General features: G+C 33.0%; 1 protein-coding gene across 1 annotated transcript; it reads left to right on the forward strand.

Moving 5' to 3' along the window:
• The first annotated feature begins 805 nt into the window (after positions 1–805).
• On the forward strand, positions 806–2419 carry LOC133174677 (E3 ubiquitin-protein ligase TRIM45-like). The gene has a single exon (XM_061309766.1). The coding sequence runs from the start codon at positions 806–808 to the stop codon at positions 2417–2419; it is 1614 nt and encodes a 537-aa protein (XP_061165750.1).
• Positions 2420–23593: the final 21174 nt, after the last annotated feature.

A 23593-nucleotide genomic window follows, 5' to 3' on the forward strand; every position in this document is an offset into this window, starting at 1 on the left:
TAGTGCATCATTTACAAATGTTGTGCACCAGTGGCGCAAGGGCGCAGCCCAAAGTGATCCCTGCCAGGGGTAGGGTGGGACATCAATAGAGAATCAGTTTTACATTGAAATGTATCGGAAAATTCTTTTCAAATCTTCTTCTTAAGAACCGCTGGACTAGAAAAGCTGAAATTTGGAAGCTTTCTGAGGTAGTGTAGATTGTTAATTGTTCAGATCATGGCCCCAAGTGATGGGGTGGAGCAAGTATATGTAAACATTTTCAACTTCTTCTCAAGAATCACTGGACCAATTTTTAAACAAAAATTGATACAAAACATCATGGGTAAAGGGGATTTGTTAATGTTAAAATGAAGACCCAAGCCTCCTTCTGAGGGGAGATAATCAAGAAAATGCAAAAATAGGGTTGGGTCATTCTTCTCAAGAACTTCTGGGACAGAAAAGCTGAAACTTGAAGCATTTTGAGGTAGTGTAGATTCTAAATTGTTCAAATCATTGCCTCCAGGGGTAAGGTGGGGCCACAATAGGTAATCAAAGTTTTACATTGATATACATGTATATTGGAAAATCTTTAAATTCTTCTTCTCAAGAACCGTCGCACAAGAAAAGCTGAAACGTATGTGGTCCCTTATATATTTTAGATTCTATTTTGCTCATTTCATGTCCCTGGGGGTGGAGTGGGGCCACAGTAGGCCCGTACTTGAATTAGTAAGCAAGAAGCAATGCATTCAAACATGATTAAAACTAAATAAAATACGTTTGCAGCATGTTGAATGTTTTCTTCTTTCAGGTTGTAAATATCAATACAATGGCAACAGCACAAGGTCAAGATGTGATACGCTGCAAGTTGTGTCCAGAACCCGTAGATTTTCACTGCAATTTGTGTAGTACGGATTTATGTAGCAGCTGTGTTTTGAGACACATGATGGATAAATCCAGGAATCATGAAGTTGTTGCATTTGAGAGCAGAAAGAACAAAATGGAGAATCCCGAGTGTCAGTCTCACAAAATTAAATGCGAAACCTATTGTCGTGATTGCAAAGCTTCCATATGTATCAAATGCGTTATAGGTTCACACAAAGGACATGACGTCATGGAAATAGACGAAATAGTTCAAATGCAACGGAAACGAATTGAATCTGATATAAAAGATTTAGAGGAAAATGCATTGTGTAGAATTATACTCATGAAAGAAATTAATTCTTCAAGCAATGCTGTTATTGATAACGTCATCGATGAGATAACCCAAAGAGAAAACCAAATCAAGACCGCAGTTCACAATATGGCGGAGAAGATGAGGAATAATGTTGTTCTAAATAAGAAACGGAATACAGCTGTCATTTCAGAAAACCAGTCAAAAATTTCTAATTTGGAATCCAGAATCAAACAAGTGATAGAAAAGAATAACCACATTTTACAGTCTCGACGGATACAGGATATACTGAACTATGAGAATATTAAAGAAGATTTCAAAACAGATTTAAATCTCGAAAAGTGTGTATACCCACATTTGGTATGTAGTGAAATTGAAAATGATCAAATTGTTCGTTTGCTTGGTAATTTGTCCTGTGAGGAGATCAAAGCAGTCAAACAAGATTTACATTTGAAAGAGACCCCTGAGATATTGCATTCATGTACACTTCAGAGTTCTAACAAATCTCTTTGGAGAATATTGTGTGTAGGAAATAATACACTGTGGGTAAGTGGAGAAAAGAACTCAATCAAGCAAATCGACAGACATGGGGCACCTTTGCAGACCATAAACACAACAAAAACCCCTGTAGCCTTCTCATTTGATAACCATGATAACTGGAAATCTTTAACATTTGCAGTAAATGATGACTCCAATGTCTATATTGTCAAAGACAACAAAGTAGAGAAATATTTGAATTGTGATGGTTGGTTACTGAAGGGTCTTTGTTGTCTGAGGAACAGAAATATGTTGGTAAGCATGCGCTCTTACGATGAGAAGCAAAGTAGAGTGGTAAGATTTTCAGGTTCTACAGCAATTCAGATGATTCAATATGGTAACTCCAAACAGCCTTTGTTTTCCTGTGACGTTTCCTTTGTGCTTTTCTTAACTGAGAATGGTAATGGGGACATTTGTGTGGCAGATTATGGAGGAAGTGCGGTTGTTGTTTTGGATTCTTTTGGTGGACTGCGATTTAAGTACGACGGAAATCTCTCCAGCCAATCAAAGTACACACAATTCCTGCCAATGCACATTGCAGCTGATGTCAATCATCAGATTCTGATAGGTGACAGCAGAAATAACATTGTTCACATCATTGACTGTAATGGCAACTTTGTCCGTTATCTGGAGCATTCCTGTAATGGAGGACTAAGTATTGATGCTGACAACAATTTAGTTATTGGTGATAGAAAAAGTGGAAAAATTCAATTTATCAAATATTTAGAGTAATTTGTTTTTAGGATAAAAATCAGACGACCATGCACGCCCAAAAAAAGTTATGATTATTGAAAACCCGGCATTAATTTGCCTTTCATTACACCGTTTTTTGCTATAACCTTTGCTATTTTCATTCTTGTGATCAGGATTAGTGAAAAATAAATTATTGCAAGATGTAGTAACTAGTTTTCGAGTATTATAATTGAGTTTGGCAAAAAATGTATCGTTGCCATATGCCTTGCTTTTTGCTGAAAAGGCTTGATACATAATCACTTGCACATTAATGTGTTTAATTGAGAGATACAAATCATGATTGTAAGATCAATATTGAATTGTGTTTAAATTTTATATCTGAATTACACATGAATTAGTTGTTTTATTTGGTCTCCACTTTGCGGGAGTCCTAAGAGATCAATCTATTCGTCCATTTGATATCCGTTGTCACGAGCATACCCACCCCCCATCCTTGCCCTGTTACCAGAATATTCATTGGTAATGGGTCTATAGTAACCTTTATTCAGAATTCAAGCTAAATGATTCAGGTTAAAGCATGTTAAAAAGAAAAATTAAAAAAAAAAATAAAGCACATTTTTTCCCTTCCTTGACACAATCTGGCATGTACATGTATTTAACCTGCATATTTTTTCTAAAGAGTGTGAGTGATCAGATATTAAAAGATCAATTGAAAGCATATACCTTCTGTTTTGTTTGTTTGTTTTTTGTTTAACGTCCCTCACGAGAATTTTTCACACATATGGAGACGCCACAACTTGTCGGTGGAGAGCTGCAAATTTATACCCATACTTGGCACTTAGGGCTATTGAGCAGAGAAGGATCTTTTTCATGCCAACACCTTCTGCAACACGGGACCTCAGTTCATGCCGTCTTATCCGAAGGACCGGTCGCCACGTCCCGCAGTGAATTCGAACCCACGATGTAAATATAACTTTCGTAAAACTCCACTCTTTAGTAATTTTTTTCTTCGGACATGGTTAGCTCACACTTCATAAAAAAAGTACCCCCGATGAAGGATATATATGTTTCAAACTTACTAAAAATCAAAACATCTAGTGTTTAGACCCATAGGGATTTGATAACTCGGAGGATTTTCGGCAGAACCAGATAATTACAGAACAGAATGGAATAATGGAATTCTTTTTATCTTCAAAAAAAGTATAAGGGTAACATTCCTTGATCTTTGAATTTTGATCTATGAAGTTTTTGTTTTGTTTGTTTGTTGTTTAATGTCCCTCTCGAGAATTTTTCACTCATATGGAGACGCCACCACTTGCCGGTGGAGAGCTGCAAATTTTGACCTGTACTCGGCACTCAGGGCCATTAAGCAGTGAGGGATCTTTTTCGTGCCAGCACCTACTGCGACACGGGACCTCGGTTTATACGGTCTCATCCGAAGGACCGCTCTCCACGTCCCACAGTGGGATTCGAACCCGCGACGTAAGGATCAACTCCTTACTCCGCGACTCTAGAGCAAAGCTCTAACCACTGCGCCACGCGGGCGACGATCTATGAAGTAATTGTATTCCAATTCCCGAAAGAATCAAAGAAAAAGAAATAAAAATCTGAATGCAAGAATTAGTATTAATATCAAAATTATTCATTCAAAAAGTGTTTTAAAAGTTTTAGAGATATAAATGAACAAAATCAATAGCACATCAAATGAACGACATTCTATCGCTTAATACTATAATTTCTCAAATTAAATTTAACAAAATATTGAGATTGGCAATCAAACCAATGGGCCTGTATTATTCCTGCTCTCTAAAAATTCTATTTGCCATTGCATGTATATACTTGTTTTGAGAAAAGATAATGAATATATTACATTGTAAAGATATTTTTTGTATAGTTATGAATAATAAATTAAAAGATACTGTTTAATATTTAGGTCTTTCCACCTTTCTGTGGAAAGACCTCTTGAAATGCTTATGTTTATTATTATTATTATTATTTTTCTTCCCGGACTTTTGAAACCGCAAGACTTATCGAAAAACTTTATAGTTCATGATACTGGATATTAAAAGTTATTCCGAAAAACGACCCCCCATGTTTTAACTTCGACCTCTTACGAAGTTATTGCCCCTTTCTCAAGAATAGCTTGTTATTGCTACTACTTCGAAACCGTAAACCGTAGAGGTACGAAACCTTCACCAATGTCTGCGACTAATTGAGGGGACTCTTCAATCTATTCATTGCGAAAGAATTCGTTGACCACTTCAATGAGTTATTGCCCCTGAAAGTTTTTGATGTTCACGAAAAATTAAAAATTTTCAAATTTATAAGCCGTAGAGACATGAACCAACTGCATTGAATTCTTTGACCTTTGACCTTGAAATTTATGTCAAAGTCAAAGGTCAAGGTCATTTAAACTATGAGATATTTATAACTCTCTTGTCTTTCAACATATACTATATGTCTTTGCATCTTTAATATATCCTTCTAAAACTATTTCAAGCATTTCATTCTTGTCCCCTAAGCTTAATCCCTTTGAAAGTTATTGCTCCTTGTGCGAAAAACCTTGTTATCGCTACTCCTCTGAAACCGTAGACCGTAGAGACATCAAACCTTCAATAATGTCTTCAGGGTCTTTAGACACAACTTCAATCTATTCAGTGCGAAAGGATCTGATGACCCCTTATATGAGTTATCGCCCTTTAATGTCTTTGCGCTTAATAGTAAGACCTTAATAGTAAGACCTTATAACTTTAAAAGTATTAGTCCTAGAAGCATGAAACCAATTGTAATGTGATTCTTGACCTTTGACCTTTAATGTGTGGTAAAGGTCAAAGGTCAAGGTCACTTCAAATTTTTTTTAAAATTTTTTTCATTTTTTCAAGCCATTTCTGGATTCTTTTTGTATAAAAATTAACTTTAAAGAGTAAAATATAAAAATTAAAGAAATTTAAAGAAGGTGGAAAGACCTCTAATTGTTCGAGAACAATTAGTCTACTAGTTGAATTTGTTTCCTGTGCCAAGTGAATAGTATTTTCCGTTTCCGTTCCGCCCTTACTTCTGTTCTTTTTTCTCTTTCCGTGTTTTAGCAACACCCCTCTTTCAAACTGACCACACCGGAAGTAGACTCATACACACGAATGTTTTCCGGATCCTTCAAAAACATGTTCTGATAAATGCCTTACATAAATCATAAGGTAAAGTACATTTATCTTATAGTATTACAATTGTTCTGCTAGTTTACATTTGCGGACAATGTTTAGAATCGAAAGAGCAAGGGAATTTCTTATTCTCTGTAGAGAAGTGGACAGGCTTTAGCCTACATCCACTTCTCTTCGCAAGCCTTCATGTTTTGATTCTGGAAAACGTGTGAAATGTAGAACCTGTGACGGCCTACACTTCAACTAGCATCTTGTCTAAAACATGTCTGAATATACGTAAGAGACGTGTTATATTAACAATTTGAACATAAATAAACTCAACCGTCACAAGAAAACTAACCTTTACACGTCGAATCAACTGAGAGATATGAACCCCATATGCAGGTGATAAGGGTATATTGCTGCATAAGTAAGGGAAGTTGACGATTGAAAAAGTTAAAGTCATCACGTTTATCATAAAGCTTTGTTTTTAGACTACCATTAACGTCTTTTTCTAAGAAAATATCCAAATATGAAACAGATGTATCAGACTCTGTGGTATCTTTTATCTCAAGCTCACCGGGATGTATCTTGTCGACATAAGAATGGAAATAACCATTGTTAATTGACAATACGTCGTCGAGATATCTAAATGTCAAGTAGAAGACCACAAGAAGTGTTTTCACGTAAATGACTTTGAACAAATTCTGCTTCATATAAGGCCTAAACTCTGTACCATTGCTAAACAACGTGAATAAGCACCTATAAACTTTATTCCCAAACTCAATAATTACCTAATACACAATAAGTACCTAATTATAAGGCCGAAACTCTGTACCGTTGTTAAACAAGGTGGATAGGCACATACAGACTTTGTACCCAGACTCTCACACAATAAGTACATACATGTATAAGGCCTAACTCTGCACCATTGATAAACAACTGGATAGGTACATATAAACTTTGTACCCAGACTCCCACACAATAAGTACATATAAGGCCTAACTCTGTACCGTTGTTAAAGAGGCTGGGGGGTTGTGACCATTTTTAGACTATATTGATCTCTTTAGAAGAAGAGCTCCATATGAAGAAATAGAAAATGATCAAATTTTAAAACTAAAATTTTTGAAATTTTTCTTTGCCAAATGATAGTTGACAGCTTAAGATATCATATCTAAAAAATTAAGTTAAATCTGGTGGTTAATTTGTGGTTAATTTGTTGACCCCCCAGCCTCCTTAAACAACGTGGATAGGTACATACAAACATTGTACCCAGACTCCCACACAATAAGTACATATAAGTTCTAACTCTGTACCATTGATAAACAACGTGGATAGGTACATATAATCTTTGTACCCAGACTCCCACTCATTAAGTACATATAAGGCCTAAACTCTGTACCATTGTTAAACAACGTGGGTGTGTTCAATTCTGTACCTCTACTTCCACTCGATAAGTACATTAGGCCTAAACTCTATACAAATCATAAACAAAATGGTGGAATATAAACTCTGTACCATAGTTTTCTACAAAATCGGTACCGAAGAATAGTTAATATGGGGAACTTTGATTCATATGGAACATATAAAGTCCGTATAACCATGTCCAAATAAATAATTGCTACATAAGACGGAAATCGTTGTCATTATGATGACAGAACAAATAGGACAAAATCTGTTTTTTAAATAGCTTCCACAAAAAGGAAACTGCCTTCATACTTGTAATTATAAATATTCGGAACATATTAAATGCTGAACACAGAGTGATATCCTTGCCTTTGATTGACAACTTTGGCTAATTGATAACTAACTTTATCAATGTGACCTACTCAGTACAGTTAAGGCAACATTTTCTATAAAAAGGCACCAAAAACGAGACACTTAAAGTTCAACGGTCTTATTTTTTAGTATGAAACTCTATCTGAAATATCTTAATGGCTTTATGAAGAGTTTTTCCATCGCTTTTCACATCGGTATTTTTTGTCATCATGTGACCCTCTACAGTCACGTGAGCTCCGATTTTAGGTCAAAATATGAAATGACAAATTTAACCAAAAAGTGCAAGGGCAAGGCATACAATATTTGAACTGTACAATGTTTCATTGTGTCCCTTAGAATCTATTCTATCGAAAAACTGATGCTCATTCAGTCAGATTTCTGAGATATTTAAGTTATTCATTGAAAACAAACACCAGTATTCAAAAATAGGGTATTTTTCATCATTTAATCGGAAATTTTAAATTGCCTAATGAATTATAAAGAAATGAGCATCACTTTTTAAAAACTATACAATAAAGTAAAGAATTTAAAATAAAAACCTACCTCTTGGGTTGTCGCCTTGCCCTTGCACTTTTTGATTAAAAATTGAAATCTTAACACAATCATTCTAAATATAGTTTTCAAACGCATCACTGACCCAGCATGGGAGATGACTCTGTGGTACTTAATAGAGTTTGTGTACCTCGCAAATTTTGAACAAATAATACCTACGGACTGTGCTGGGCTTTATTTCATTAAATCAAATCGGTATGCATAAAAAAATCCTTGACTTTACTTTGTTTTGTATATCTTCGTTCTTTTATACGCTACACAAGACGTATTTGACACCTACGGTACCGCATTTCCTCCGTTCGTCAACAATAGGCCTAAAATTTGCCGCAACATCATGTAAATCAATTGGAAAATGCCCATGGTTAAAAATATTGAAAGATTCAATCATTTGTAATACAAAATAGACAGCCGCTATCAATGATAAAATATTTATTCTTCCCCATTAGACACATAGAAATAATATCTCCAACAGAACTTAGGTTTTTTTTTTTTTTTTTTTTTTTTTTTTTTTTTTTTTTTTTTTTTTTTTTACATGTGTGATTATTTTAGTTATCAAACCTTCAACTGTTTAGTGATTCTAGACTACGTTAAAAGTTTTAAGAACAGGAGGAAGGGACTGGGGTGCTTACTCCTGTATTTAATAACCTGTTTTCCTTTCTACAGACCTACCCCCCCCCCCCCCCTTTCACCAATTTGCCTCTGGCTCCTTTGATACCATTTACCTTACTTGCATGTAAAAATAAATTATAAAACAGTGTTTACATCAGGTTTTACCATTTTGGGTATTTAGCACAAATCACAGGGGGGGGGGGGGGGGGGGAGGGGGGCTTTAGTCTCATTTTTATTGTTATTATCCATCCATGCGCAAACAAGATAATCATAGTAAAACTTTGTAATCAAGAAACATAGCTGTTAAAGAACAGGTGAACACAATATACATACTGAAATTAAGATCTTGTTGGTATCCAAAAGCACAGACAGGCGCGTAGCCAGAATTGAAGTGAAACGTACGCAGAGAACGGCTGGGGTCCGCTTTGAGACCCCCTGTTGGTCCAGGGCGAAGCCCTGATGAGGACCTACATGTAGGGGCGAAGTCCCTGAAAGCTCATGGGTTTTACCAAATATTTCATTCAAAATCATGCCATTTCGATTTTCTTTAGAAAATACAAGACATAGTAATATTGTTTTTAACACAAAGTTAAATAATTTATTGTACCTGTAGAGGCTGAATATTTTTTAAAATGATATATTGGTATCATCTACTCTTTTTTAACTTTCAGCAACAAATATAATTAATTTCAATTATTAACAAAAATAATGTTACATTTCAAATCATATTCTAGTGGATCACAGCATTCAATGGTTGATATTTTCTCAAAGATCTTTTAAAAAAATTATCAATGTGTTGTAGAAGAATTACAAATTAATAAATGTTTTAATTGGTTGTGGCAATGATTTAATGAAACATTACAATTTTTTTTATAAAGACATGGTAATATAAAATTTGAATTTGAATCAAAACAGTACGAGATAAAATAATTTGAAACACAAATATTTGCTGGGTGGTATTGATATTTTTTCTCTTTTCACAAATCTCTCTCTCTCTCCCTCCAACCCATTTTTTTAAATTTGAAAACGATGTGTACACATCTGCGTATTTGCGTATAGGCAGTTACGCGCCTGTCAGAATACATTCAAGTAAAGATATTCAAATCTTAACAGCCTTCGAACTTTCACACCATTGTACTGTTAAAAATTCAAAGTATTATTTATCTAGAAAATTTATTTAATTAAAAACAGCTTTTCAAATTGAAAGGCAGGCTGTGAAGGGATTTCTGAGCAGGTGCAAAATATTTTAAAACAGTCCACAGTTCAAACAGTTCTTCTGGATGAAATCAATTCTGAAAACAAAATGAAATACCATTATGTAAAGTTCATTGGTGTTTTAAAAAAAGTGATACTCAAAACAATGCATTGAGTAACATGGAAAGCATATACATGACTCTACTGTTTTTATTATCAAAACATTTCAATGATCTTGCTAGGAATATGTATGGTTTAGAGCTTATATGGAGCATACCTTTTTATTTTATTGGTGGAAACACTTGCTGCCTGAATAAATTGTTCAAATTGTTTGGGAGTAGCTACAACACAATATATATGTAATGAGTGAGAAACATAATGATTACTATTGTAGAATGAAATGACATTGCATTTTACAAAACAAACCATGCTATACTATATTTTCTGAAATTCATAAAATAAATGGAAACAAACTTTTGATACAAAACTTTTCTGGGAAATTGAAACCTACGACATTTGCAAGAGTAGAATTGGTAGCTATACTTAATTTAAGTAAAAAAAAAAATCAATAGTATAGAGATAACATTTAATTCTTTCACCTATACAACATTAAAAAAAAAATATTTAACACTGGCATACTATAGAATTAATGTGAAATGCTTTAGTGTGATCATACCCGGTGGAGAAATTGATGCATCTATTTTGATAGTTCTAGCTGATGTAAATTCCAGTTTTAACCAGTTCTGTGACTGCTAAAATGACAAAAGAATTATACATATAAACAGTACATAAATACATGTATATACATATAAGACTGACTTAATGTACATGTAGTCAGACAAATGAAAATTCAAACATTTTATCTTCATTAATGTAGAAATTCCACAAATTTACAGCCTAGTGATACAGATAGTAAAAGTTCTATGATTAATTTAAAATATGAAGCACTGGTAAAAACTAAAAATCTTAAAATTCACATATTTTTGATTGCCAGAGGTATAAATTAAAATTTATAGGGTCTTATACTCTTGTATGTACAGTGCACATACATTGTACATTGTGCAGTTTGACTTCACAAATACATTGTGTGACTGCATCTAAATTATACTATTTGATATCATGACGTGCTGTGCTTATATTATGTTACATGTTTGTACATTGCATGTTTAAAAGTGTGCAACTTTCATAATGTGTGTGTTTTGTTTATGTGTGGGAGGGGGGGGGGGGTTACACACAAGGCACTGCATTGCAGTTTGTGACGGACTGTAACAATACATCTTATTGTACATGTTCACGGTTATTTTACATCGATGTAAAGAATAGTATGTCTACATGTTAATACATATGCACATACACACCTTAATGAACACAAAGGGACCTAGGGAGGTAGTGCGGATCGTCTCAGTTTTCCATGTTTTCCCGAAATAACGTCATCATCTTCTCATCAAAAAGATAAACAAGGCCCAGGTCTCTTATTATCCCTATTCTCTTTAAAGAATGTCTGATTGTTGCATTTATCCAGTGCATATCTCAGCTGCTGTCGCCACGTTTTTAGATGTAAACATCATTCCGTGTCACCGAGTGCAAGCGCTTGACTGAAGCCGAATGCAGCCAAACGACACAATAAAAAGAGAATTATTTCGAAGACGTGTTGTTACTATATAAGAGAAAATCACTAATGTTTATTTATTTAAACCTGAAAATACAGACATTCATTACGCAGCTATGTTAAGGCTTCCCGAAGCTTTAAAATGCGCTCAAAACATAATATGTCATTGCGAGGTCGGTTTTGGTTTTAATTTATAAGTATTGAACTTTAGTACTTCCAATTTATATAAAGGGTTTCCTTGGCTATATATTAGAATATTTGTTATGATATCACATGACTTTGTTGATCACGTGACGGTCATTTATAATTTTTTGAAGTGTTTCATATAAATCGCTTCGGCGCAGCTGATTAACACAATAATTATTAACATTTTGTGATATAAATAAACTCATCGTATCCTTGTGTATCCGAAATGTGCTTGGGAAAAGTCATAGTATTACTTGGGTACAAAATATTTCCTGAGAAATTCAACTTACCTACAAATTTGAGGGTATTTTCCACACAATATCGTAATCTGTATTAAAACAAAGCCAACACACATTTTTCCCAAGCAAGATTCAGTTAGAGAACAACCTCTTCTTACAGATTTCCACAAAAATTCTCAGATTAATCCTCATTAATCACCTGCGCCAGACTCTTTTATACACACAAAATAAATTCTACCTCCAACCACGGGTATTAAACAGAGTACATTTCAAAAGTATATTTTTCATAAGCAATTTGAACATGATAAATTTCAATCAAGGGTAGGTAAGCGGTGTATTTTTAAAATATTCGGACATATAAGACTTAAAAAACCTTTAACGACCCGTGAATTTTGCAATAGCTATCTAACAGTTTGAAATAAAGTGTAAAGTTCATGACACTCTCCCCGTCATAACACCTCAAGTTTGCAGTGACCTGACGTCATTTTCCATTATGACGTCATATTTTGGTAGTTCAGAGATGTGAAGGCACAGAGTGCACTGTCATATACTTCGGGAAGCCTTAACCTGCCTGCGTACAAATTCTCGCAATCATCATTAAATAGCTTTTATGAGCTCTATTTCCTTATATGGATCTATCAAGGCGGAGCAACTGTCATGACGTCAAACCTCATTATGACCTCATTACCATATTATCTTCATGTGTAGCCTTAACTGTACTGCGTAACTAAATATTCATTTCCCACCCCAAGCATAAGCACCCCACTGTGCAATAAAATGATACAGAATGTTATACTGGCCTTAATGATTAAGAGGATTGATTCATTGCATTCCATAAACTTCGAAGAAACTTCCGCATGGGCTTGTCGTGCGAAGGAGAGCAGCACAGATGTCTGGACCAGATAGATCAAGCTCTTCCTGAAACTTCTGTGACACCAAAAGAAAATCCGACATAAACGGTCATGATCTCCAGCTGCGTATTCGTTTTCACATCTATGTAATGTCTTCAAATTAGATGTTCCTCATGTAAACGGTGGTCAGCGTGCGCGTATGAAAATACAATTGACTCGTTAAGCTGACCACGTAACCTTGTACCAGGCGTAATTAATTGATACATTGGCCAAGGCGTGGATCTAAGATTTATTTTTACAATAAAGGAACTTTATAAGCATTTAATGCTTATTGAATCCTCTACATAAATATCCGAATTAAATAAATAAATACAATTATTATTGTAATAATTGTTATTACTATGTAATAGTTGATTAGAACATTTATAAGGAATACAAAACAACAAAAGTTTAAGAAGTGCTGAAAATTTCAGCTCGATGCTGCGTTAAAAATTTGCCAAATTATCATTAAATAAAAAAAAAACATTATATGATCACCCGGCGCTATCACCGTTTAGTTTCATGACGTCCGACAACGTCATTATTTCTCAATGTCATGTCCCTCTTCCTCTATACACTTTATCTTGATGAGATTTTCTGGAGTTAAGTAATGACTAAACCCGCCTAGCTGTTTATATTGCTTTACAATGTCACAAAAAGCTGATTTCAATACTTAAAATATTGTAAATGGATCTATACATCGGGACAAATCATCGCTTGATTATACCGACATAATTTACTTGTCAGAGTTCAATGTCTACCACATATGATCAACTTCCTTTTTTGACGTGACTGACTTTGGACATCCTGAATACAAATCGCCATTAACTGTGCGTCCTTTCTCTCGATGAATCTGTTTTTTTTCTCCAGGGGTGAAACTTTATAGAATGTTTGAAAACAACGTTCTCCCCCTTTTGACGTCAATTTTAACCCCTTAATTGTTTGAACATTCTATAAAAATACGATGAAATTTTATGGAACTTACAGAATGAGATAAAAATCGCAATCTTTACAGAGCAATTGTGTCATATCACATGATTAAATTGACGTATTTTCGGATGACAGAAGCTCATAACAAAATAGTTTTTCTCAATTACACATTAGATAGAAAATACGCCATGTTCGATCTTGCGCTGCCTGGACATACAATTGATTGCAGAAACTTAACAATTCCTTAAAAAATAAATTTATCATTTATAGCTTATCAAAAAGATAGAAAATGATGTTTATTAAATGTTTAAAAATTTATGGATCTACTTCAAGCGGTTTTAATTTTATGGCGCTAGTCCACGAACTTTTTGATAATCCCTTGTATATTAGTAAAAAAAAATCTACATCTCAAGATCGCTCATAGGAATTCAAGTGTTATTTCTTTTATTGAGTAACAGAGCGAATAAAATAATACAGAAATTTATTTCTTTGTTGAATATAATGATTATTGACCAGTAGATTCGGAAATAATGTTTTCCCCAGATAATTCAAAGGTGAATCGTAAAATGACTTCTTCACTTTTTATCTTTAACCTTAAATTTCTTTGATCTTTATCGTGTATAATGACTGACGTCCATTTATACATGTATACAGGAAACAAATGTGATCTTTAAACAGTTAAATTAAACATACATGAAATAATCACATTCAAGATATCATCTCCCAAATGTCCATTAAACTGGATGTTTCTAATTTTTGCAAAATTTGACAATTTGCTCGGAATGTCATTTAATATATGTAGACGTTATATAGATTTTTAAAATTTATTTTGCCGGTTTTTGAAATTATGAATCAATACTGGTTTTACAGTTGTTGTGTACTACGTTAATCAGGTAGAGAAATATTGTTCATTCTCCTCATTTACAAGACGTTATCATGAGTTTTCAACTGTTAATCACATAAAATTCTACCCAAATAACAATGATGTAGGCTCAAAGAAAAAAAAAAAAAAACAAACAAACAAACAAAAAATTAAAAACTGTATTAGTCAATATATAGAGACACGTCCATTGCAAACTTTTAAATCTCTTTTCTGCTCTTTATTAAAAAAATGAAAATGTTTATAATTAAGAAATTTGATGATGACCAAAATTTAAAATGGTCGCCAATTTGGCGATCGACTTACACAAAAAGTTAAGGCGACAATCATAATTTTTAATCATAATTCACGTGTAAGGAATCTCATGAATAAACTCCATATATGTGTCGCAATCACATATTCTTGGGCTTTTCCGGCAAGCTCGGAAAGACAACTCGAATATAGTAACATAACCAGATGTTAAAATTTGGTTATGTACAAAATGGAGTTACTTCCAATTTATTAACGTATTGGATAGACTGATGTTCGTGGCGATAAAATTTCAAAATTTTCTGATAGAGTTGTCGATCGTTAATAAAGGTTAAATGCAAGCTGCGTACCTCGTTCATTTTTTAAAGCCCTAGTTACCTTAGCATACAACCTGTCATGGATTTGTTTTGACTACACAGAAACAAGACTGCTTATTGGATGTAACACGCTCGAGAAAAACTATATGAAAAATAACCTCAAAGAATTAAAAGGTAAGCTATTTTTTGGTATACGTATAATATGTAAATTTATGATTTTATCACATTTTTGCTTTCATTATAAAATATCTTTAAAAATCCAGCGATTAGCGATAGAAAAAGGTGTATTAAGGGCCAACCTCATGGCAATATACAAGGTCAAATTTATGGATTGCTTCTGATGTCCTTAAGGACGTACAACACACCCACCACGAAAAATTTCCTGTCGTTTAATTTTCGCTATTTTTGTATATGTTACACATGACTATATATACAATGCGTATGCACATTTTGGACAAAATCGTTCGAGTCGTATTTGGACAGGAAGTTCCAAAAGTTACCCCCCTTTGGTTGTACACGCGGAGAAGAAATTTTCATTCGGCTGGCTATAAAATCCTTGATTATCAAAAAAGTTGAGCTAGTCTGGCCGTCAAATTTCATCGACTCATTCATATAACCATTATCCACTCAAAGTATTTTTGTAGAGGTACTCATTGACAAAATATTTTTTGAAGACCTTAAACTGAAAAACTATGGTTCATTTAAGCCTTAAAAAATGCGTATTTTTTAATTTAAATATTTTTTAATGAAAAAACCTATCGTTTAATTTTGGAAAAAATACTTTTTTCATGTAACTGGTTGCAAAAGTAATCTTGATAATTTTTTGTAATTTTTTTAAACGAGCCGTTTTGAATTTATAGCGAAAAATCACCCCCCCCCAACCCCCCTTCTCATTCAGTCACGTTTCTCAAGCGTCTTTCAGACGTGGGACGAAAACATTGTTAGATCTACAAATACACATGAAAAATTCCAAGCTAGAAAATATTTTTTGCTTTAAAAAAATTATTTACATTATATATCGGAGTTCTTAAAACTTTTCAGTTCATTGAAATGCAAATGTATAGGCAATTTTTGACGAAGCACCCCCCCCCTTTTTTTTTGGACGCAGTCATTAGAACTTGATGAAACATAGGTTACCTCGAGATATATATTTAATCTTTTAAATCCCTGAAGTATCAATTCATTCATTCATTCATTCATTCATGCAGATTAAAATTCTGACAACTAGAATAAGACAAACTATCAACTACTAGAATAAAAGTAAAACTTGTTCTCTAAGGATTTTAATTCCACGTGTCCAATATGTAGTCCATACACATGGCTGAAATGCATTTAATTTTATACCTGCGTATGAATTCAACTTACATTGAATTTTAATCTCATTTTTCATTAAAAGTGAACGCACAATGTTGAAAATTCAACTCTTCTATGATGTAAACAGACTGATAAATGGAATTTATTGTTTCTTATTTATTTCAAACAAGAGAGGGGTCTAAAAGTAACCCCCCCCCCCACACACACACATACACACTTGTATGCATCCTTCTTTTGCTTCCGTAGATAAAATGGAAATATATCGTATTCGTCTACATTAACTTCAATTTATCAAACTGTAAATTCTCCATCTATGTTTAATTAAATTAAAGTAAATTATTCATGTGTCAAAATATTCATGTACAGTGATACATGTATCAAATTAACGTTTTGTTTTGATTCGAGGAAATGCGCACTGAAATTGTTTACAGAGGTAGATCGTAGATCTAGATGGTCGGATATGGCCAGTTTGCCGCATATAAGATATTCATTAATTCGGACCATTTCAGTAAACAATTCTATTGCATTTTCGGTACTTACTTAGTATATATTATAGTTTTCAGTTCCTGAGTTCATCAGAATTCATTGTAAATGTGTCTTCATAACTGATCGGCAAACAGGATTAAATAACTCAAGATGGGAAGGGGAAAATTTCCCAAATTTTTAGAGTTGTTCCTCTTTGACCAGTGAGTTTTTGGAAACGGGTCGTAAAACTTTTTTTTTCTTAAAAGGAGAACAAAAGAGTATTTATATGGCTAATTCTTAATTTTAAGATAGGCCCGTGATCTGGTAATGCGAATGTTACATAGCCAACTGTAACAAAAGAAAGCAATGTATCATAAAAAAAAATAAAGAATATTGTTCTGCTAATATTGATCACGGATACGAGTTTCTTATAAATTTAAAGAAATTTTAAGACATAATCTTTCTTTTCTTCCCTTTTTATGGAAGGAGGGGTGGGTTTTACATCAAAAGCGCAAACAATCAAAGATACGATTTGGTATTTCTAAAGAAACCACATCAAGTCCCTAATCCCATTTTCTTTTAATTACGTCGGGATCAATTCGGTCGTCATTTTGACGCTTTGTTATAAACGTCAAATTTGACGTCAAGTTAAACGTTTAATTGAAATTGCAAGAGTTATCTCCCCCAGTGTGTTGTACGTCTTTAAATGCCCAAATGTCCACAAATTAAAGTTATTAATCTTTTATTATAACAATTAAGTCAACATTTTAAGGAATATGTTTTCTATATAGAATTAATGTATAACTTTCAGTTCGATTTGAAACTATAAACATTCACCTGTACAAAATAAAAAAAAAATATTCTAAAATCAATATTATCGTGTCAGGACAACCAGTTAGGGGTGACAATTTCCGAGTTTTAAATACATGTTTCGAAAGGTATTTTCATTATGTCTGTTCAGCTAACGAATTTAAATGCGATTGAAATTTTAAGATATTTAAAATTTAAAGATGGAAAATGTTTTTCTTTCAAATTAGAGTGTCTTTCAAAATTATACATTAGAGACATATCGAAGACATATATTGTTATTCGCTATTATTCGCTTTCTAGTTTCGTATTTCTAAAAGATTACAAAGTGAAATTTAAAATTTCATATATATGACACCTCAACAGTTTTTTTTTTTCAAAAACGAAATCAAATCCACATTCACCAAAGTATTTTCATGAAACTATGAAAATTTGACTGCATGAAAATGCATGATTTTACAGTATTCTGCTGTGTAGAGAATATTTGACAAAACATATTTTGTTTTTGTTAAGAATACAAAAAGAAACAATGGCAACAGCACAAGGCCAAGATATCATAAAATGTCCACTATGTCAGGATCCAGTGGAGTTTTACTGTAATCTCTGCAACACTGATCTTTGTAGTAACTGTGTTTTGATTCACTTGAAAGACAAAAGGAAAAAGCATCAAGTAGGTAAATTCAGCGACAGAATGTGTTCAGTCATTATTCCTGACTGCAATGCTCATAAGAACAAGTGTGTAATGTATTGCAGTGACTGCAAACTCCCAATATGCATAAAGTGTGTAACAGATTCTCACAAAGGTCACGACTTTATGGATCTTGAAAGCTTAATTGAAATCAAGAAGAAACAAATCAATTCAGATATAGAGGAGCAAACTACAATCTTTAAGAGGTACCAACAGTTTAAAGAGGTTAAGTTGCAAAAAGAAAATGAATTTGATATAGCAATAAGACAAATATCCAAAAGAGAAGAAGATGTGGTTATGACTGTCCGGGAAGCTGCAGAAAAAATGAGGTTAGATGTGATGAAAAAGAAAACGGAGATTATGGATATGAATCCTGAAAATAGCTCAAAAATTTTGGAAGCAGAGCAACAATTGCAAGAAGTTATGAAGTGGAGTGAAAAAGCGATGCAATCCCGATTTGCCATCGATATTATTAACTACTGTTCAAAACAGGGAAAAGTTCATGAAGATTTACATGTATGTTGCATCAAAAATGTATTCCCAGTATTTTCATCCGGGCTATCTGTTGAAGATCAGATACCGGAAATACTGGGCTCCTTATGCTAAGAAGATGCAATGAAGAGTGGAAAATGGCACTTGTTAAATAATAGCCCTACAATATTGAAAAAAAATCAATCTCCATAAGCACCACTTTGGAGAACAAAATGTGCGCACAATGGTAATGTTTGGACGAGTGGAAATGAAAAAAAAACAATCAGGGAATTAGACAAAAGTGGAAAGATTTTACAAGTAATACGCAACGCAGATAGCCCTGGAAAATTCACAATAAATGAACAAGGAGATATATTGTTTGTTACGCTGCGCCCATTTTCGACAATACACATGTATATGGGAACAGGGGCAAAAGCCAAACGCTATTTATGTTTAAATATTTGGTCTCTTTCAGATATTCGCTTTGCCGAAATGAACATGTATTAGTAAGTATGCGCTACGGACATAACCAACAGGGCAGAATAGCAAAGTTTTATAAAGAAAAGGAAGTACTACAAATTCAATATGATAATCAGATTTCCTTTGTTTTCTATGAACACAGATAGAGTTCTTCTTCTCACTGAAAACGGAAATGGAAATATCTGTGTGTCTGACTATGCTGGAGAAGTCGTTATTGTTATGAATGCTTCTGGTCGACTTCGGTTCAAATACACGGGTAACATCGCCAACCAGTCAAAGTACAAAAATTTCAGTCCATTTCATATTGCTTCTGATATAAACCATCAAATTCTGATCAGTGACATGTCAATCAATATTGTCCACGTCATAGACAGTGAAGATAACTTTGTCCGTTATAATGAACATCCGTGTGATGGAGGACTAAGTATTGATTCAGATCACAATCTGCTGGTAGGAGAGGAAAAAACTGGTCTTATTAGAATTATCAGATATTTAGAAAAAAGCAACTGATCTTCACAAAATGCAAAGGATAAGGTTAATTTCAGCCATTGTTTCAATGCCATATATATCATTCGTACATGTATTATCATTTTATGTATTATGAACATTTCATCATGGAAAACTACTGTTTAATTTTATTTTGCAATAATTTGAATAAAGAACGTTAAAGCATTGCTATCAATCTTTCATTTCATGTAATAAGCAATACATGTGAGATATATGTATGAAGTACATGAGGATATCAGCTCTTCAGTCAGAATGAATATCTTTAAAATTATAATTTATTTAAGAAAGTCTCAAATTGAAGCTTTAAATTGAAATCTTTCCATGCAATTCCAGTTCTATTCATATCAATATGATTCAAGCTTCTTTGAAGTCTTAGAAACTGTCTTATGAAAAGTTAACATTTTTACTCCACAAATGTACAGAAAAAAACATTTTAGAGAAATCGAATTTTCTTTAACCTAAACATAGACACCAATGATTATTAGATGACATAAAGTTATAACTGTGTATACTGTCTTGTAATGATAGCATAGTTTTATTCTATGAATTATATAACAAATAAAGTAAACAGAAAAATTAAAATATAGTCTGAGCATAATAAGTACAACAAAAACATGGAATTTTCTCCGAATGCCTGGCTAATTATGGTTTTTGTCTTAAAATATATTTGTTGATAGTTGTCAGTTAGGAAATGCATAGACTAGCTGGTACGCAGTTGTGCCTTAATTTATAATGAGTATATTTGTAATACATTTACCAAATAAAAGAAATTACGGTGCTTTTGAGGCATGATCATCACATAGTTTAACGAAAAGATTTAAGATCATGGCGTCTCTTGTATCTGTATTCAATAAAGTCCGTTTTCAACAGCATCTGGTCCAAATGACTCATTAAATGATTTCAACGTATATTTATTATCACAGTGTAGAAGAAAAGTATCAAACTTTCATAGTTATTTAAAATACTTATCAATACTTATTTAATATACTATTTTGATCATATGAAACTCTTTAAATGATCCTACCATGCACTTCATATAGACTTTTGTTTGAGAAGAAGTTCCAAGTTTTGCTTTATGAAAAACGAACTGTACCAACATTCATCCATAGGCATTCCCAACTTAATTTGTAAATAACATACATATCTACTATACTATAAACATAAGGCAAGAAAATCGCCTCCATGTTGGATTCGGATCAGGGGTATTTCCTAACCAGTAGTGAGAATTTCTCGTCCAAGTCGGGCTTTTCTCATACATTGGAAGCTCCTATTTATTAAAACAAACTAAAATCAGATTGAATCTTGCAGAATGTACGTCGTAATCTCGCGGTTTTTAAAACATTTTTCTATAAATCAGGCTTCCTCGGCCGGATCTTTGAGGTTTAGGGGGAGGTACAGACAATTCGACCGTCGTTTACCTTAAAAGCCAGTGAACGGAATTTCACTGACACTAATGTTGTTATTTTAATAAACGAGTAATTGTACCACAAAATATTTATTTGTGCATGAATTAGATTTTCGAATTAGATTTTCTAACACATTTCTGTACATTTCCAGACATGTAGGAAGAATTTTTTTTTCTAAAAAATTACAGGGAATACTCTCAGGAACTTTAATCGTCCCGGATATTGATTAAAACACATGAGGAATTAATGTCTGTGAATTCTTTAGTACCGTTCACTGTTCTCTTGTTTTGGTAAACTTTGTCATTTTCTCACAGCATCAATTTTTTTTACTTAATAGTTAGCACAAATTTTGACAAAAACATGCCAGGTTTGACATACTTTCAAATCTCCTCAAAATTTTAGAAGCTCCTGATTACAACGGTCTATGTTAGATTTTAGTCCATATAAACTTTTACACTAATGGCAGTTGTGACTGTTCAAGTAATGAAGAAATATTGACTTTTAAATTTTACTTCTCTAAAATTTTGTCTCTTGTTATGTCATGCTTGTGGCCAATAAACTAAAAACACAATATTCAAACATCATTTTCGGAGTTATAAAATACATCAAAATTGTAAGTGACGTTACGTCACAACACATGTATGTGCATATTTTCATCATCATGATGATTATTGAAATCCGTTAAACGTTAATAAATTACATGTGTCACATAGTTCTTAGAAGTTTTCAGATGCCCCTTGTATTTCAGAAATTTCAGCTGCCTAAAATATTTCGGTAATTTATTTTCACGAGAAAGTCATTTGTTATTGAAAAACAAGAAAAAGTTATCATAAACTTTTGTCATAGCTAGATGTAGGTATAAATCTCCAATAAAACAAATATACACTAGAATAAAATATTTGTAAGCGAACGCTCTCATGAACCCCAAAATACATTTCTCTCTAATAAAATAATTTTGCAGTATTTCCAAATGTCTTCTTTTAGAGTCCTATCAAGGGAAGATCTCAATTTCATTTAGGATGTCAGTTTTGAACCTGCATGTATAAAGACCCCACTCCTTATTTTTTTCTTGTATACCACGATCTGAAATAATTTTTTTGTTATGTTATGCAAAATTAAAACACAATAATTAAATTTATTTCCTCTAATGATAAATATATCTTAAAGATTGATAGTCATCCAGGAATTGCTTTAAATGTGTTATTGAGGTGGAATATCATGCTATGATAATTGTTGTCAATCATGATTTATTCTTAAAAATAAACCTTAACACACAAGATTTATTTCGAAAATAAAGCCTGCATGCGTACGACTCCCTTTTTAGCCAAAAAGTCTCTAAAGGAAAATATTATCAAAATCATATTTCCCTAGAATCTGAAATAATGTGAAAACACTTTAGGGATTGGTGACCGAAGCTTTCTTCCTATCACCAAAATCTTTAGAGTTGGCATATAGGACTCTTGTTTGTTGAAAATTTAAAATTATGATTATACAAATACCTGCATCTCCTCACACAGGTAAATGAAATGATTTTTCTCATAAGGCTTGTCAACGTTTTATGCAACTTAGCGTTATTTGTCCTATTTTTTTAAAGTGTCTTATCGATTGTCACCTCGTGAATCGTCTGAATTGATACGAGATTTTTGTAATGGTTCACAAGCGCTGATAATTAAGTTGTGTTCTTTGGACAAAGTCTTTTTATTTCAGAAGTGCTTCCGCAGAATTCTGTGAGATTTGATGATTGTTGCTTTCTAATATTGTAAGTTATGTTTCATGTACATTCATATTTTCAGATCTACTTGTTTTGTCAGATAATAAACATATATCTTAAATCGAGATAAGATTCAATGTGTCATGACTATTACATGATTAGAAAAGTCATAGTGGACATAATTACACTTCATTCTATGTAGTGAAATAACATGATTTTTGACAACAACGACAGACAACAGACAGATTTTGATCAAAAAGCTTGCTTTAACCTTTGTGTCAGGTAAGTTAAAACCCGTTCTAGGTGCTTCTCCATTTCTTTTAAGAATCAGAATTTATTAAGAAATAATTGTTTACTGCGGTATGTAAACTGGTCCCCCACTACTGATCATAATCAATACCGACCCGAAATAGACCGATTGTAAATTCTTCTTTTAAGGTCTCAGAAGTACTGAAGTACTGAATATCATTTCTCTTCCACTGAAATCCTACGGTATGTGTCAGATTACATCATTTTCCTTCTAGCACTGTTTAATATAGAATTCATCAAATTAAAATGAGATTAAACGCTTTTTCTACGATACAAATGTAAAACTAGGTCAGTCAAAAATCGTTGAATGAAATTGCCGACATTGTTTGTTAGACGCAAATACCCCTATTATTGTTTCTAGAGAGAATACATTGTAAGGAATGTTTCTCAATCAACTTTCGGTTTAAACCAGATACAAAATAATTATATTTTAATTAACAAAAATTATATTTTAATTAATAATAATTATATTTTAATATCTAGA

Source organism: Saccostrea echinata, unplaced genomic scaffold (genome assembly GCF_033153115.1).
Source record: "Saccostrea echinata isolate AGI-Se365-2 ecotype Australia unplaced genomic scaffold, CSIRO_AGI_Sech_v1 ptg000058l, whole genome shotgun sequence".
Taxonomy (NCBI): Eukaryota; Metazoa; Mollusca; class Bivalvia; order Ostreida; family Ostreidae; genus Saccostrea; species Saccostrea echinata.